We start from the raw sequence: 17,757 nt of genomic DNA on the forward strand, positions 1-17,757 counted from the left end.
TTTGCCGTTGCTTTCAAGGAGGGAGGGAGGGAGGGGAGACTGACAACATGTACCCAAAACGAACCGTGACAATGTTTTTGCCCCATCAGGCATTGGGAGCTTAACCCATTATTCCAATGGGCAGCGGGGACTGTGGGATAGCTACCCACAGTACACCACTCTGTGAGTCGATGCTAGCCATGGTATTCAGGGCACACTCTGCTGACCTAATGCACTTAGGGGGGACTGTATAAAATCGGTTACTAAACATCGACTTCTATAAAATCGACCTAATTTCGTAGTGTAGACATACCCTTATTTTAGTCTGCTTCTGCCTCTGGGTAGAGATATGAGTTATGCCTAGTTATCAAATTGGCCAGGCCTCCATACACTGTGGGGGTTGTGCCTGGGTACTACAGAGGCTCCTACAGCCTCAGTGACACAGGCTACAAATGGAGTTTGCTTTTGCGGCTGTGGCCCAGATGCTCTCCGGACGTGGTTTAGTTTCTCTCCCTAATCCAGAGCCGCCCTGGAGGGAGAGAGACAGAAAACTGCAGCACCCGCTCCCTTCTCCCTTGGGGCGAAGCAGTGCAGCCTGCGGCCCCAAGCTGCAGCGCAGAGCACTTCGTGTGAGCATCCCGCAGCCCTTGCTCCAGCGCACGGCACCAGCCCCAGCTCCGCGCCTCCCCCACTACCGAACAGCAGCAGCAGGCGCCCGCCTCCCCTTCGCCGACGGCTGACAGCGCTTGCGCCGCCCGGCTCCTGCGCTTGTGCTCCCGGCTCCCGCCGCTGCCCCGCCATGGCCGCTTCCTCCTGCCGCCCCGCTCCGCCGCGGCCCGCCACCCACCTGATCTTTGACATGGACGGTCTCCTGCTGGGTGCGTAGCCCGCGCCTCCGCTGCTCCCGCCTGGCCCCAGCCGCTCTCACGCCAGGCTGCGGCCGTGTGGGGCAGGGCGGTTCGGCCCCTTCCTGCTGCCGCGCCGGGAGAGGGGCCGGGCGCAGCCGCTTGTGTCCCTGTCCAGGGGTGGCACAGCGCGCGCCGGTGATTGAGTGGCGCCCTTCGCTGCTAGCCCTCTCTCTGCGGGGGCAAGCTCGAGCTGGGTCCCTGGGCTGCTGCAATTCTGACCATTGCTTCACTCTCCTGTGCCCTCCTCACTGAATAGGGATGCCACCAGGGTGTGCCGGGGTAGCCATGTAAGCCCAGCCTGCTGTGGGGATGAAAGGGGTTTGCAGTCCCCAGCCTGCGAGAGTCCTCTGGCCTCCTTGGTGTACAAGGTACCGGGCTCCAATCCAAACATCTGATTTGAGGGGGAAGCAGTGGGACAATTTACAGCTCCAGTGCAATAGGCAGGACTGGGGCAGCTGTTTGCAGAAACACATTATTAGTAGAAAAGTTGGTGAGTAGGCTTGGTCTCATTTCAACCGGGTTGGTTACTTCCTGTAATAAGTAAATAAAACACACTGTTCCGCAGTGCTATCTCGAACGACTACAGCTCTACAGTAGTGCTGTAACTGGGCCTTGATGATTTCACTAGTTCGTGGGATTGTTAAGCACATACATAAGTGCCTGCAAGATGAAAGCCTTATTTTGCACCACTACTGTAGATTACTGTAATCCTTGTGTACGGATTTTGGTTCTGATAAGTAGTTGACCTGTCATAGTGTAGGAAACCAAACTTTTCACCTGGAAGAATTCTGGGAGAGCATGGTTTGGGTGTGTATGCCTTCCCCTGAAGAAAGGGAGGAAGAGAGAGGTCCTTTTGGTTTAGCCCATCATATAAATTAATTTTTCTGTTTCCCTTCTGGAAAATATCCATTTTTACACTTCCACATTCATTGTCTCCATTTAATTTAAAGGGGCATCAGTTTAAAAATATTGTGCAAACAAATTTATTTACCTGTGTTGCTCATAGTACCTTACATTATATAAGAAAAGAAAAAAAAATATTTAAAGTCTCATTAACGTTACTATTTAGACACTTCGTTCACCTTTTGCAGTTCTCTCATCAGGGACAGTGCCAATCAGTGAAGTCAGTATCACATGTTTATACTCAATTTAACTATCAGCTTCTAAGTGCTGCACCGCAGGGGGATATTAATTTGTCTAAATCCCACTGTTTTCATTGTTTTTTTTTTAAATGGAAATATTTATATTGGTCTTTATGATTTTTTTCTTGTTAGTTTTTAGTATTTTTAATTTAAATTGAAGTTTTACAAACTTCTAGCAGCCCAGATGCTCCTCTAAGTCAAAGAGTCTAATTTACCAACATAAGTAAACATTTACTCCTGAGGGAATTCTGCACACAATATTTTATAATTCTGCAAATTTTATTTGTCAAATAAATGTGGAGGCTCCAGCATGGCTTTGGGGAGCACAGGCCACTGGCTACACAGAGATGGGAGATCACTGTGCAGCTCCCCGTGTCCCCTGGGACACAGACTCAGCAGTGAGGCTAGGGTGACCCAATTTTATAGGGACAGTCCCGATTTTTGGGGTCTTTTCCTTATATAGGCTCCTATTACCCTCCACCCCCCGTCCCGATTTTTCACATTTGCTGTCTGGTCACCCTAGGTGAGGCTGCACCCAACCCAGACATAGCGCAAGGACCGGGCCTGCCCCAGAAATACCCTAGGCCCTGCCCCTCTGTGCCAGTTGCACCAGATGTGGGCAGGCAGGCTCAGCAAGGCAGGATCCAAGTGTGGAGGGGCTTAGTGTGGGGGGATCCAGGTGTGGGTTGAGAGGGCTCTGGGTGGGTCAGTCTGGGTGCGGGCAGCTCAGTGTGGGATCTAGATGGACAGGGGCTTGTTGGGGGTTTCTGGGTGCAATGGTAATGGGACTCTGCAGGGGGGTCCAGGTGAAGGTGGTTGGGGCTCAGCAGGGGGCGGGGTCTGGGTGTGGGGAGGATAGAGCTTGGCAAGGGGGTATGGGTGTGGGCTCATTGGGGGGTCCAGATGCAGCTAGGTGGAGATTCGGGTGTGGGTGGCTCGTCAGGGTGGTCCAGGTGCAGGGGGAGTGGGGCTCATCGGGGGCGCTTCTGAGTGTGTGTGTGGGGCGGGGGGTTAGGCTTGGCGGGAGGGTCTGGGTATGAGGGGATCTGGCTGCACAGTGGTTGGGCGGATGGGGCAGGGGATCCTGTACAGGAATCCATCCCGCTGCAGCTGAGGAGTGATGGGTGCAGGAAACGGAGGAGGGAGGGGGAGAGAGAGAGTTTGCAGAGCTTCCTGCATCTGGGGGAGAAATCTGGGGGTGGGTCTGACCTGGCCCTGGATGCCGTGCAGGGGAAGAGGAAGTACTGTCCTCCCCAGCCTTGACGGGACTAGCAGCTGAGCTGGGCGCAGGGTAGGAGCCACCAGCCGGGTCTTCCCCAGTCCCGCATCCCCACAGTGATTTGCCTCTCTGCTGGCTGCCCTCGGCCCCCGAAACAGACTGCTGGGGAGGGTCGCATGATTGCTCTTGTGGCTTCCCTTTGCTTCCCTGTCAGAAAGTCCTTTTTCTGCAGGGAATATAAATTCTGCGCATGCGCAGTGGTGCAGAATTCCTCCAGGAGTAGAGTATGTAGGTCCTGAGCTTGGAAATACTTATATGTATGAATAACTTGAATAACTTTATACTCATGAGCAGTCTCATTGATTTTTAACTGTACTTCTCTTGTATAAGTGTGTTTAAGATTGGTGCTTTAAGTTACAGACAGTGTCCAAAGGCATTTTTGTGGAAGACCATACTGTCTCTAGTTAAAAATAATACTCTTAGAATACTTGAGATTCTGTCTTTATTAGGTACCACCAAATGAAATTAATTAGTCTTCTGAGACTTGTTTAATCCCCCAGACCCAGGGGTTCATACAATGAAGCAGCTTTAAGATTTTCCTAGAATGTGAGCTGTACATCATACTGGGAAATTAATTCTATGGGATCTCAAGTTCTTGGACCTGAGATTGCTGTGTTTGGGACACTCCAGGTATTAAACCTGCTCTTGACTGTTATTAAATTAATCTCTTTCAGGCTGTTATAGATAAATACCCCAGTTTTTGTGTCACTTTCTGGATTTGTTAAAATAAAAGTCAGACTTCAACTACAGCATCTTGTGTGCAGATGCTCTGATTTAGTGAGGTGCTTGGGCCAGCTGGATTAAGACTAACTTTTTTCCCTTCCTTCAAATTGTGAAGTAGTTTTCAGATTAAAATTGTATTTTTCAGTAATTCTTATACTAAAACACTAATATGATTCCTTCTTAACAGTGAAGGAAACGTACACACACAAAAATGCATTAAAAGAAGAGTAATATGATAATGGGAAAACGAGAATATTCGTAGTTCAGATTAAAATATACCTTAGTGTCTTCCAGTACAAGGCACAATGGGACACCACCTTAATGACTTTATTAATGCACACCATTATAAATTAGGTATCAGAGGGTTTATGGCTTGTTTCAACCTTTAACTGTCTTGGGTTCTGTCACAACTTTAATATGGTCTTTGTGAGTATACATGGTAAACAGGAGCTGTGAAGTTTAGAAAGCAAAAAGTCAGGCAGTCAGGTGGTTTCCAGAATTTGATCCAATATAGTGGTTCTGTCTTTCACTTGGTTAAAAATGTCTGGAGCAGGGTGGATTTGATTTAAATCAAATTGACTTAAATCATGATTTAAATCACGGGTCAGGAAGACTAGATTTAATCATGGTTTTCTACATAAAAGTGCATTCTTGTACGTTGTTATAACCTTAATACATATTCGTCACAACTCAGAGATAGATGCAGATTTCATTTTTAGAAGGTACACACTATACATTTTTAAACTGACTTATTTTGAAAACTTTTCAGATTAGTTTTACAGCTATATCAGAAAATGAATGATAGTTTGTTTTTTTCATTTACCGAAGGTAATTGAAGCAGATATTTATGAAGTCATTGGGAGGTGAACTATCTCCAATTCAACAAGTTAATCATTAATATTTGGAGGATTTTCTTGCCATGCTGTATTAGGAGGAGAACATCACCAGACAGACATTTAAATTGTTTTATTTAACTAAAACAACAACATTAAGTATTCTGGATTTTTTTTCTTCAACAGCAAACATATAATATTTTAACAAAACAAGCATATGTCCCTCACTTCTCACATTTATCTCCAGACTTCTTCTCCTTGTCCAGATCTATTCCGCCCCCAACAATCTTCTATTCATTGAACTTTTTGAAACTTTGCACTTTTAGAGAGAGCTAAGGGATTGACTCTGTGTACACAAATTTGCAGAGGGACAATAGAGTTGAGGTCTGTTATTTCTCTCCTCTGTATATTATTTATTTATTTAAAAAACATTTTTGCTATTAACAAGCATGTTACCTCTGGAGACACAAATCCACAGTTTGAGAACTGCAAAACTAAGTATCTCTGATGGTATCTTCTAGACTGAGCACTGAGTCCCATTGGTTAGATAGAAAGATTAATCTAAATAATCTATACAAAAGCCTGTGGAACCCCATAAGATTGGGTCCCTAATCCACGAACTATTGGAACTCATTTACAAAACTTTTCTTAAACATTACATGAATATATTGTCTCATACTATAGAATTAGAATGTATAATCCCTATTCCATGAGATATCTTTGAGCTATAATGTATCTTAATTAAAACTATCTTTAGATAGGTTTTTTTTCCCTCAAAAAACATTTTATCAAAAAAATCTGATTTAAATACAAAATATCCATTTTTTTTTAATTAAAAAAAAAATCATTGATTTTTATCCAGCCTGGTCTGGAGTAATTAAATTATTTTTGGGGGAGAGAAATGAGTGGTTAAATACTTATGATAGTCTCTTCTAATTATGTACATAGTCCTATTAGTGCTCTGAGCAAGGATGAGCAGCACAGTAATATTGGCATAAACATGGCGTGAGATCAGAGTCTGACCTTTAATTTTGGTTTGATGTTTTTGATATTAAGTTAATTTTAATAGTGTAAAGGAAGAAAATATCTGTAACCTAAATACTGCATATGAATGTTGAAGAAAGAAATCATATGCATACTTTTAAATGTCAAGTAAATCTGCATGGAACAACATTTTAAAAGAGCATTGCCAAAATTTCAAAAGTGGATGCCTTAAACTAGGCCTTTGTATCCTTTGTTAGGCACCTAAAGAAGTGGCTTGATTTTTCAAGATTGTTGAGCACTTAGCCGGTCCCATTAAATTGAATTGGAACTACTGAGTGCTCGTCATTTTTGAAAATTCTAGGCAACTATTTTTATGCTTAAACCATTAGCAGAATTTTAAGCAACTAATTTTGAAAGTCTTCGTCTAAGGTTTCCCAGATTTAGTGAGGAAATTTTAACAGTTGAGTTGTAATTTCTGCAATATTGAAAATTGAACTTGCTTTGCAACTGATCAAGGGGCAGCAACAGTTGTGAAATGTATCAAGTTAGTGCCTGTCTCTCCCCCAAGTTCATTTAACATAGTTAAGTTTGATAAATTGTCCTTGATTTCCACCTTGAGATGTCATCTGAACTGGGCTAGGGGCAGCAACTTCTCTGTGGAAATCCACCCCCATTTGTCTGAGTCGCTCTGTTGCTCTAGTCAAATCACTGTGCAAAGCATTGTTTCCCCCTTCAGTACAATGTATTTTTAATAATTTTGGTTCTCTTTCTTCAGCAGTTTTTTTCCTTTTGGATTGTCTTCTCTTTGCCCTTGGGCTACTGGATAAAATTTTAGCATGTGTCCTCCTTTCCCCCTTTTTAAACACGATTTATCATGTGCACATTACCAGCAGAATCTCCCTAATTAAACAACTAAAATAAATAGCATTTTTATTGGAAACTCACAGTTCATTAATTATAGTGAAATGATCAGTCACTGTTCTAATATACAGTAGTAACATTTGTTTAAAGCCTCTCTTTTATTTTACATATGCAGCAAGATTTAGTAAAGTAGCTTAAAAGTGGTGCAGACTTCACTGTGTAGTACAACCCCCAGAGAGTAGGAATAACTAAATTTAAATTTTTGATGTACTGCTGAAGAGGTGTTTTTTTTTTTTTTTTTAAACAGCATTTTTATGGTGCAGAATTACCACATGCTTTCCCTAAAGCAAAGGAGAATATTTTATTCTTATTAATAAATGCTTGGATCTTATATGGTAGGTTATTTTTAGGACCCTTCAGTTTTTGCTTATAGAGACCTACTTTTTACAATTGCTAGAATCTAATGGAATTAAATCTCTAACCACATACATGTTTGTTCATCACTTACTGTGTGGGTTAGCTGGCTAAAATAAAATCCACAGAACAGAAGGACTTTCAGACACCTACACATAGTTGATCCATTTATTATTTTTAGGGCATGGTGTCTCTTGTTTGATCCCGACATTTCTGCACATGAGACTGACATTGAAGATATGGAAGCTGGAAAAAAGTCTACTGAATTAGCATAAAGTATACAACAGCTAGCATAACATGTCCTGAAGGATATCTATGTTATATATGATATATCTTCTAAACTTACATATGTTGACTTTCAAGTCAATGACAAGCATGATATTTTTATAATACTAGATAATAGCTTTTTCAATGTCAAGTGTTCATTATCATCCAGTGGCTCCAAACCATAAAGACTCAACTGGGATTTATCACAATTGAGTGCCTCATTTATGTAAGAGGAGACTGTGTGTATAGATTTTTTTATTTTTTTTATTTTTTTTGTTCCGCATTAGTCTTCTTACCATCTGGTATGATTGAGTAAGCTAAAACGGAATAGTTATCATTTTGTATATTAATTGTATAAAGCGCATGGCAGCGCTTTAACGTGGTTTGTGTAGTCGCGGCACAGCACTGGAAGAGAGCTCTCCCGTCCCAGCGCTCTAAAAATCCACCTCCACGAGGGGAATAGCTACCAGCACTTGCAGCACCCAGGGGGGTGTTTTTGCACACCCCTGAGCGAGAAAGTTGCAGCACTGTAAAGTGCCAGTGTAGACAAGCCCTAACCAACATCTGGCTGCATCTGTCTGATGACCAAAGAACAGTTGGAAAATCCTTTCAGGAGACATATTAGAACCATTTACGTTACTTGCCCAGCATTACCCAAAGCAGGTGTTTTGAATAGGGTTGGGTGAGAAGAGTCTCTAGGAATACAGCAGTCTTAATCAAGAATACCATTTTGTTTTGTTATGTACATATTGAAAGGATTATGGCTGTACCCAGGAGAGCCACGTTTAAAAGGACTGCGTCTGCAGTTATGGAGCTTGAGTCCTTCTTACGCTGGCTTTATGCCAGTGTAACTACATAACAATTTCTCCTGATTTACACTGGCATAAGTGAGAAGAGAACTGGGCCCGCTCCACTTCCCGTAGCTCCCATTGGCCAGGAATGGTGAACCACGGCCACTGGGAGCTGCAGGCGGCCGTGCCTGCAGATGGTCAATGTAAACACTGCCTCGCAGCCCGCCAGCAGAATATCCTGACGGGTTGTGTGCGGCCCGCGGGCCACAGATTGCCCCCTACTGTTCTAAATCGTTACCTCACTATAGGGATGGGGATGACATGAGTATATTTTGAAATGCTTTTGAGATGAGTTCTGAATTGAATCGTGTGGCCCTGAGGATATGGTATGGTGTCTGACTTCCTTATCAAATCTGTGAGCCACTGGCACATCCTCTCCAATTCCAGGCCATAGTGTCACTGACACTCCTGTTCTGTCTGGTTGGTCTTGCGTTGTCTCCTCATGCCAATGCTTCTTCTCCTGTTTCCAATCAACAAGTCACATGGCCTCCAAGTGCAACATTTTTCTCTCAAACTTCAGCTTATCCTCCTCTCTGGGTTCTGCAAAATTGATGAACACAGTCTGGATGGAGTCCGGCTGCTGTACTGGTGACTGCATACACTCCCATTGGCCTTTTCTCTGATTCCCTTTGTCCCCTGGGGCATCTGCCTGCCCTACATGCAAACTGGGACCCTCCACTGGGTATTGGTCTGGGGCTGGTACCCCATTTCTTCATGAGCACCCCCTCAAGTGTTGGGCCTCATGTCCTTACCTGTGTTTGGGATGGAATCCTGTATTCCCCCACTCTTAACAGAATGCTGGGCTAAGCCACCGTGTGCATTTACCAGCAGGTCTGACTGTTTGTCACCTGTGGTTCTTCCCTTGGGAGCTGGTGACCATTGGTGAATACACTGGCCCATAACAGCCTTCTTAAACCAAAGTATTCTTTGCTTTGCTCCTATTGTTAAGTATAACACGAGAAAAAAGATTTAAAAACCAGCAGAAGGTCTATATGCTTATCTACCTTACATAGAGCCCGATGTAGGTCTGCCTTACCTCAGCCTCTAGCGTCTGGGTTCACCTTCACTTTCTTTCTCTGTGCATTACTTACAATTCGGGTCCAAGTAGTGTTGTTCTCATCCTTGGTTTGGTTTTCTCAGATTGGTTAACCTGTTCAGTTCAGCAGAAGTCAGGGATAGCAAAATTAAAGTCAATAATCCTGGGTTATTGTCCACCTGTTTGCATGTATTGAGATGCTTATTGAATTAACTCAGTATGTGCATACAGTAAGCCCTGCAATAACTAGGTCAAGAGACAGTAAACCTCCTCACAGCAATCAGTCAAACACCTACAACTTCTAGTATTCATAAATTAATACAGGCAGCTCCAAATCCATCACAATGAATAAGCTATGCACCTCTAGACAGAAGAAGATTTAATTTTGTTCTTTTTACTCTTATCCTGTTCTTATTAGATCTTAAATAAATATGATATGAATTCTGCAGCCTGTGCAGTGTAATAATGGGTAAAACTGAGCTAATATTTGAAGGTAAACCACAAACAACTAAAATAATTTATTCAAGAATATTGTGGAATTTGTCAAATAAATTTAAATAAATAAATGGATTTATTTATCAGCCCACCTCAATAGCTGAGGAATAATTTTTAAACAATGCCAAATAATTCACAATAATAACAACAATGTTTTAAATAAATTATCTAGGGACGAGCATTCAAATAAGTATGTTAGCTCTTGATCCTTCAATGTCTTGTGCACAAGCAGATCCTCTGCAGACCTGATGAAATCATTGAGCAGGGATCTTCCCATTAGCAGCATGTTGCAGATTCAGAGTTTGAAGTGGAAATTAGTCCTGTCCTTGCTGATGTGTACTAGTTGTTATATGCTTCTACCTAGAGATTTTGTCAAGTTACAAATCATAATTGTTTGTTTAATTTTAGTTCAGTTTGGACTCTTGAGAATGATCTAGTCAGTTTCACTTCTGTTTGTAGCAAATTCCCAAGTACTAGCCCAATGTTTATCAATCTTTCCCATTTGCAATCCTAGTCCTGGTGCCCTTCAAACAGGCTCCTCCTCCCATCCTGTCCATAATCCCCTATCCAAAAGCAGCACCACTTTTTTCCTGAATCCTCTGCATTATTTCTTCTGAAAGTGCTATACAGTAACTCCTCACTTAACATTGTAGTTATGTTCCTGAAAAATGTGACTTTAAGCGAAACGATGTTAAGCGAGTCAAATTTTCCCATAAGAATTAATGTAAATGAGGGGGTTAGGTTCCAGGGAAATTTGTTTTCACCAGACAAAAGACTAATATATATATACATATATAAAAGAATATATATAGTCTTTTGTCTGGTGAAAAAAATTTCCCTGGAACCTAACCCCCTCATTTACATTTATTTATATATATATATATATATATATATATATATATACACACACAAACACACAGTGTAAGTTTTAAACAAACAATTTAATACTGGTACACAGTGATGATGATTGTGAAGCTTGGTTGAGGTGGAGGAGTCAGAAGGTGGGATATTTCCCTTACTGCTAAATGATGAACTAGCAATTGGCTGAGCCCTCAAGGGTTAACTCTCTCACTCTACAAGGCAGCAGGAATGGAGGGAGATATGTGCATTTCCCCTTTAAGTACACTGCCTTGTTTATTAGATCAGCTTGCTGAGACGCAGCTGCTGCAAGCTCCCTCCATCCTGAGCCCTGGTGTGTCCCCCCTGCTCTATGGAAGATGGGGTAAGCGGGGTGCAGGAGCAGGGGGGGAGGGGACACCCTGACATTATCCCCCCTCTTCCTTCCCTTCGCCCCATACAGCAAGCAGGAGTCTCGGGGAACAGCTCCAAGGCAGAGGGCAGGAGCAGCATATGGCAGTGGGGGGAGGGACAGCTGCAATTGCTAGCCTGCTGGGCAGCTGCTGCACAGGGAACTTAGGGGAGTGGGGAGCTTATGGTGGGCTGCCAATCCACCCTGGTTCCAAGTCCCCACCAGCTAGCTGCAACAGGCTGCTCTTCCTGCAAGGAGTAGACAAAGCAGGCGGCTGCCAAACGACATTAGAAGGGAGCACAACTTTAAACGAGCATGTTCCCTAATTGATCAGCAATAAAACAACGTTAACCGGGACGACTTTAAGTGAGGAGTTACTGTTTTGTTCAATAATGCTTTAAGGCTATGTCCTGCAAGTGGACCCACACATGCTGGGGGAGGATCTGTTGCTTTATTGGTACGTGTACTATAAATGTGAAATGCGTGTGTGCATGCTCGCATACACATACACACAGAGAAAACTACACTAGAGCCAAATGTAAAACTTAGGAAAAGGCAGGTATTAGTAATGGGAGATTCGATCATTAGAAACGTAGATAGCTGGGTTTGTGATGACCGGGAGAACCGTATGGTGACTTGCCTGCCTGGTGCAAAGGTTGCGGATCTCTCGCGGCATCTAGACAGACTTATGTGTAGTGCTGGTGAGGAGTCGGTGGTCGTGGTACATATAGGTACCAATGACATAGGGAAGGGTAGGAGAGATGTCCTGGAGGCCAAATTTAGGCTGCTAGGGAAGAGACTGAAATCCAGGACCTCTATGGTGGCATTCTCAGAAATGCTCCCAGTTCCACGTGCAGGGCCAGGTAGGCAGGCAGAGCTTCAGAGTCTCAATGCGTGGATGAGACGATGGTGTAGAGAGGAGGGGTTTACATTCATTAGGAACTGGGGAAACTTTTGGGATGGGGGGAGCCTATAAAGGAGAGATGGGCTCCACCTAAACCCAAGTGGAACCAGACTGCTGGCACTAAACATTAAAAAGGTTGTAGAACAGTTTTTAAACTAGGAGATGGGGGAAAGCCGACTGCTGCAGAGGAGCATGTGGATCGGACAGAGACTTCTCTTAGGGGAGAGTCTAATGATAGAGAATCTCCAGGTTCTAGTCAGGAGGAGAGGATGGAAGAGGATAAAGAATCGGCCAGATCAGATGATAAACATTCACATAAAAAAGAATCTGACACATCAGAAAAGGGCAGACAAATAAACAGTGACAAGTTTTTAAAGTGCTTGTACACAAATGCTATAAGTCTAAATAATAAGATGGGTGAACTAGAGTGCCTTGTGATAAAGGAGAATATTAATATAATAGGCATCACAGAAACCTGGTGGACTGAGAGCAATCAATGGGACACAATCATTCCGGGGTACAAAATATATCGGAAGGACAGAACAGGTCGTGCAGGTGGGGGAGTGGCACTATATGTGAATGAAAATGTAGAATCAAATTAAAAATCTTAAGTGAATCCACATATTCCATAGAATCTCTATGGATAGAAATTTCATGCTCTAATAAGAATATAACATTAGGGATCTATTATCGACCACCTGACCAGGACAGTGATAGTGATGATGAAATGCTAAGGTAAATTAGAGAGGTTTTAAGTATTCAATAATAGAGGGGGATTTCAATTATCCCCATATTGACTGGGAACATTTCACTTCAGGACAAAATGCAGAGATAAAATTTCTCGATACTTTGAATGACTGCTTCATGGAGCAGCTGATACGGGAACCTACAAGAGGAGAGGCAACTCTAGATTTAGTCCTGAGTGGAGCGCAGGAGCTGGTCCAAGAGGTAACTAACAGGACCGCTTGGAAATAATGACCATAATACAATAGCATTCAACATCTCTGTGGTGGGAAGAACATCTCAACAGCCCAACACTGTGGCATTTAATTTCAAAAGGGGGAACTGTGCAAAAATGAGGGGGTTAGTTAAACAGAAGTTAAAAGGTATAGTCACTGAAGTGAAATCCCTGCAATCTGCATGGGCGCTTTTTAAAGACACCATAATAGAGGCCCAACTTCAATGTATAACCCAAATTAAGAAACACAGTAAAAGAACTTTAAAAAGAGCCACCGTGGCTTATCAACCATGTAAAAGAAGCAGTGAGAGATAAAAAGACTTCCTTTAAAAAGTGGAAGCCAAATCCTAGTGAGGCAAATAGAAAGGAGCATAAACACTGCCAAATTAAGTGCAAGAATGTAATAAGAAAAGCCAAAGAGGAGTTTGAAGAACGGCTAGCCAAAAACTCAAAAGGTAATAACAAAATGTTTTTTTAAGTACATCAGAAGCAGGAAGCCTGCTAAACAACCAGTGGGGCCCCTTGATGATCGAGATACAAAAGGAGCGCTTAAAGATGATAAAGTCATTGCAGAGAAACTAAAATGGATTCTTTGCTTTAGTCTTCATGGCTGAGGATGTTAGGTAGATTCCCAAACCTGAGCCGGCTTTTGTAGGTGACAAATCTGAGGAACTGTCACAGATTGAAGTGTCACTAGAGGAGGTTTTGGAATTAATTGATAAACTCAACATTAACAAGTCACCGGGACCAGATGGCATTCACCCAAGAGTTCGGAAAGAACTCATATGTGAAGTTGCGGAACTATTAACTAAAGTGTGTAACCTGTCCTTTAAATCGGCTTCTGTATCCAATGACTGGAAGTTAGCTAATGTAACGCCAATATTTAAAAAGGGCTCTAGAGGTGATACCGGCAATTAAAGCCCGGTAAGTCTAACGTCGGTACCGGGCAAATTAGTCGAAACAATAATTAAGAATAAAATTGTCAGACACATAGAAAAACATAAATTGTTGAGCAATAGTCAACATTGTTTCTGTAAAGGGAAATCGTGTCTTACTAATCTATTAGAGTTCTTTGAAGGGGTCAACAAACATGTGGACAAGGGGGATCCAGTGGACATAGTGTACTTAGATTTCCAGAAAGCCTTTGACAAGGTCCCTCACCAAAGGCTCTTACGTAAATTAAGCTGTCATGGGATAAAAGGGAAGGTCCTTTCATGGACTGAGAACTGGTTAAAAGACAGGGAACAAAGGGTAGGAATTAATGGTAAATTCTCAGAATGGAGAGGGGTAACTAGTGGTGTTCCCCAAGGGTCAGTCCTCGGACCAATCCTATTCAACTTACTCATAAATGATCTGGAGAAAGGGGTAAACAGTGAGGTGGCAAAGTTTGCAAACGATACTAAACTGCTCAAGATAGTTAAGACCAAAGCAGACTGTGAAGAACTTCAAAAAGATCTCACAAAACTAAGTGATTGAGCAACAAAATGGCAAATGAAATTTAATGTGGATAAATGTAAAGTAATGCACATTGGAAAAAATAACCCTAACTATACATACATGATGGGGGCTAATTTAGCTACAATGAGTCAGGAAAAAGATCTTGGAGTCATCGTGGATAGCTCTCTGAAGATGTCCACACAGTGTGCAGAGGTGGTTAAAAAAGCAAACAGGATGTTAGGAATCATTAAAAAGGGGATAGAGAATAAGACTGAGAATATATTATTGCCCTTATATAAATCAGTGGTACACCCACATCTCGAATACTGCGTACAGATGTGGTCTCCTCATCTCAAAAAAGATATACTGGCACTAGAAAAGGTTCAGAAGAGGGCAACTAAAATTATTAGTGGTTTGGAACGGGTCCCATATGAGAAGAGATTAAAGAGGCTAGGACTCTTCAGCTTGGAAAAGAGGAGACTAAGGGGGGATATGATAGAGGTATATAAAATCATGAGTGATGTGGAGAAAGTGGATAAGGAAAAGTTTTTTACTTATTCTCATAATACAAGAACTAGGGGTCACCAAATGAAATTAATAGGCAGCAGGTTTAAAACAAATACAAGGAAGTTCTTCACGCGGCGCAGTCAACCTGTGGAACTCCTTACCTGAGGAGGTTGTGAAGGCTAGGACTATAACAGCGTTTAAAAGAGAACTGGATAAATTCATGATGGTTAAGTCCATTAATGGCTATTAGCCACGATGGGTAAGGAGTGGTGTCCCTCGCCTCTGTTTGTCAGAGGATGGAGATGGATGGCAGGAGAGAGATCACTTGATCATTGCCTGTTAGGTTCACTCCCTCTGGGGCACCTGGCATTGGCCACTGTTGGTAGACAGGATACTGGGCTAGATGGACCTTTGGTCTGACCCGGTATGGCCGTTCTTATGTTCTTTACTCTATGTATTTTTAATAAAGTTTGGAATTTTTCTAGATCCACAGTGTAAACACTCAATCCTGCAAAGAATTACTTACGAGTTTAACTTTAAATATGTGTGTAAGTGTTTGTAGGATTGGGGCCTAATATATTATAAACTACTTCTATATATTTACATATTTTATAAAATCTGTGCTCCTATAATTTGCTCATTAATGTATCAATATGCAATAAGCCTAATTACTGCAGTTACTTACATTTGGAAGTCTTTGAGTTTGTCCATATGGTACATTAGTCTGCACCAGAGGGGTGTAAATTCTAGTATGCGCTAACTAACTGGCCCATGCAGATCCGGCTGGTGTGCACCTATAGTTCCCTAGTGCATGTTAATGTAATGCTGTTTGAAACAGGACTATGGCAACATGCATTAGGGAATGTTTAGTGCATCTAGGAGGGTCCACATGGGCCAGTTAGTGTGCAACATGCTATTGCATACTAGAATTTACACCAGGGATTGGCAACGTTTGGCATGCGGCCCGCCAGGGCAAGCCCCCTGGCGGGCCGGGCCGGTTTGTTTACTTGCTGCATCTGCAGGTTCGGCCAATCGCGGCTCCCACTGGCTGCGGTTCACCGCTCCATGCCAATGGGGGCTGCGGGAAGCGGCGTGGGACGAGGGATGTGCTGGCCGCGGCTTCCCTCAGCCCCCATTGTCCTGGAGCAGTGAACCGCGGCCAGTGGGAGCCGCGATCGGCTGAACCTGCAGATGCAGCAGGTAAACAAACCGGCCCGGCCCACCAGGGGCTTACCCTGGCGGGCTGCATGCCAAACATTGCCGATCCCTGATTTACACTTTTTGGTGCAGACCAATGAACTATGTAAACAAGCCATTTGTAGCTATTTAGTTTTATGTAGTGCCCATCACCATGACTTAGAGCGGTAAAAGGTTTTAAATGGAAGATTATGTTCTGTACAAACTGTGAGGGTATGACACCATTCCTTCACTCAGAAAGCAATTTAACAAACCAATCCAGGCAAGACATTTCTTAGCATTATACTTAAATCTGAATAAAATCTATTTTAATGTAAAGTAGAGCATAAGGAAAATACTGATATTTAATAGTAGAATTTTTGAGGGGTGAATGGAGGGGGGGATTGACACTTTTAAAAATAATGAAGCACACACTTTTGTCCTAAACTTCTATACCTGGCTGTGTCCCTTTAAGAAAGGAGAATGTGTGATAGATGACCTGTCTGTATAAGCTGAATCAGTGTAAACCTGCAGATTCTGGAAGAACAGCTGGAAGGGAGGAATTATTGTTGTTTCTGGAGCACAGAAGGAATTAACTGATTCATGCAATTGGGATTATTATTCAATTCATGTGAATTTTTCATATTTGCTTTCTTGCCAGCATTATCAACACTAATACAAGATAAAGAGTTAATGTTTACCTTCTGTATCTGTTACTTCATGCACAAGTAGCATGGGAGATTGTTGTAAAAAAGGACTTTGATGGGAGTTCTGTAGTGGAACTCGCTTATGTTCACACTCTTTTGTTTTATAATGTTAATGAGACATTAAAAGACTTTCCTATTTCTTCTGTAGTATAGCATATAGCAGTGGTCTCCAAAGTGGGGTGCGCACTCCCTAGGGGGTGCGCAAGAGGATCCTTCGGGGTGCGCGGCAGGAGGAGCACCGCCGCTCCCCCCCCCCCCTTCGGCAGTTCGGCCGGGAGTCGGAGCGGCTTCCCCCCCCCCCCCTCGGTAGTTCGGCCGGGAGCAGGGGGTGCGTGCTCAACATTTTTTTACTGACGGGGCGCGCGATCAAAAAAGTTTGGAGACCACTGACATATAGCACCAGTTCAAATAACAATCAGTCCTCTGTAAATTGTTCTCTGTTATGGCTTGGACTCATGAATTAATCTTCTGAGGCTATAAACTAGCAATCTTCTAAAACTTTTCCCTGTCCAACGTCGCTGAACACGTACAGCTCCTGTTGATTTCAATGGGATATGTGGGTGCTCAGCACTTTAAAAAATCAGGCCTCGTTTATTCATGTCTAAGTATGGATTTTGGGAACCCCGCTGTAGGCGAAGAGGTTTGAAAATGTTGGTCTGTATTTACAACTGCATATGCTGTGTGTGTATATAATTTTCAAATTATTTTGCTTTGGATGTAAATAATCAGAAGATGCAGTAAATAAAAAGGTCCTGGGTAGATTAGAATCTCATTAAGAGAGAAAAAAATATGTGGAATTTTGCATTATAATACACCCCCTCCTGCTCTAATTTTCTATTTACTTTTAATAAAAATTGATGCAATACACTGATTAGCAACATTTGAATTTATTGTTGTGTGTACTGGCAAAGGATAGGCAATTACAAATGCTTACAATTACTGAAACAATCACAGTGAGACACCCTCATACGCTAGTCATTTACAGCAGAGTGACTTGTGATAAAGAACTTGGGTGAAATCCTGGCCCCATTGAAGTCAATGGAAGTT

The 17,757-nt window shown here is 42.6% G+C and overlaps 1 protein-coding gene across 1 annotated transcript in view; it reads left to right on the forward strand.

Annotated features, from left to right (window-relative positions):
• Positions 1 to 773: 773 nt before the first annotated feature.
• Positions 774 to 17,757, forward strand: part of PUDP (pseudouridine 5'-phosphatase) — a 160,779-nt gene continuing 143,795 nt past the window's right edge. Inside the window, exon 1 of the mRNA XM_065414156.1 lies at positions 774 to 857. Coding sequence (XP_065270228.1) covers positions 779 to 857 — 79 coding nt within the window. The 5' untranslated portion in view covers positions 774 to 778. The remainder of the gene's footprint in view (positions 858 to 17,757) is intronic.

Source organism: Emys orbicularis, chromosome 1 (assembly GCF_028017835.1).
Source record: "Emys orbicularis isolate rEmyOrb1 chromosome 1, rEmyOrb1.hap1, whole genome shotgun sequence".
Taxonomy (NCBI): Eukaryota; Metazoa; Chordata; order Testudines; family Emydidae; genus Emys; species Emys orbicularis.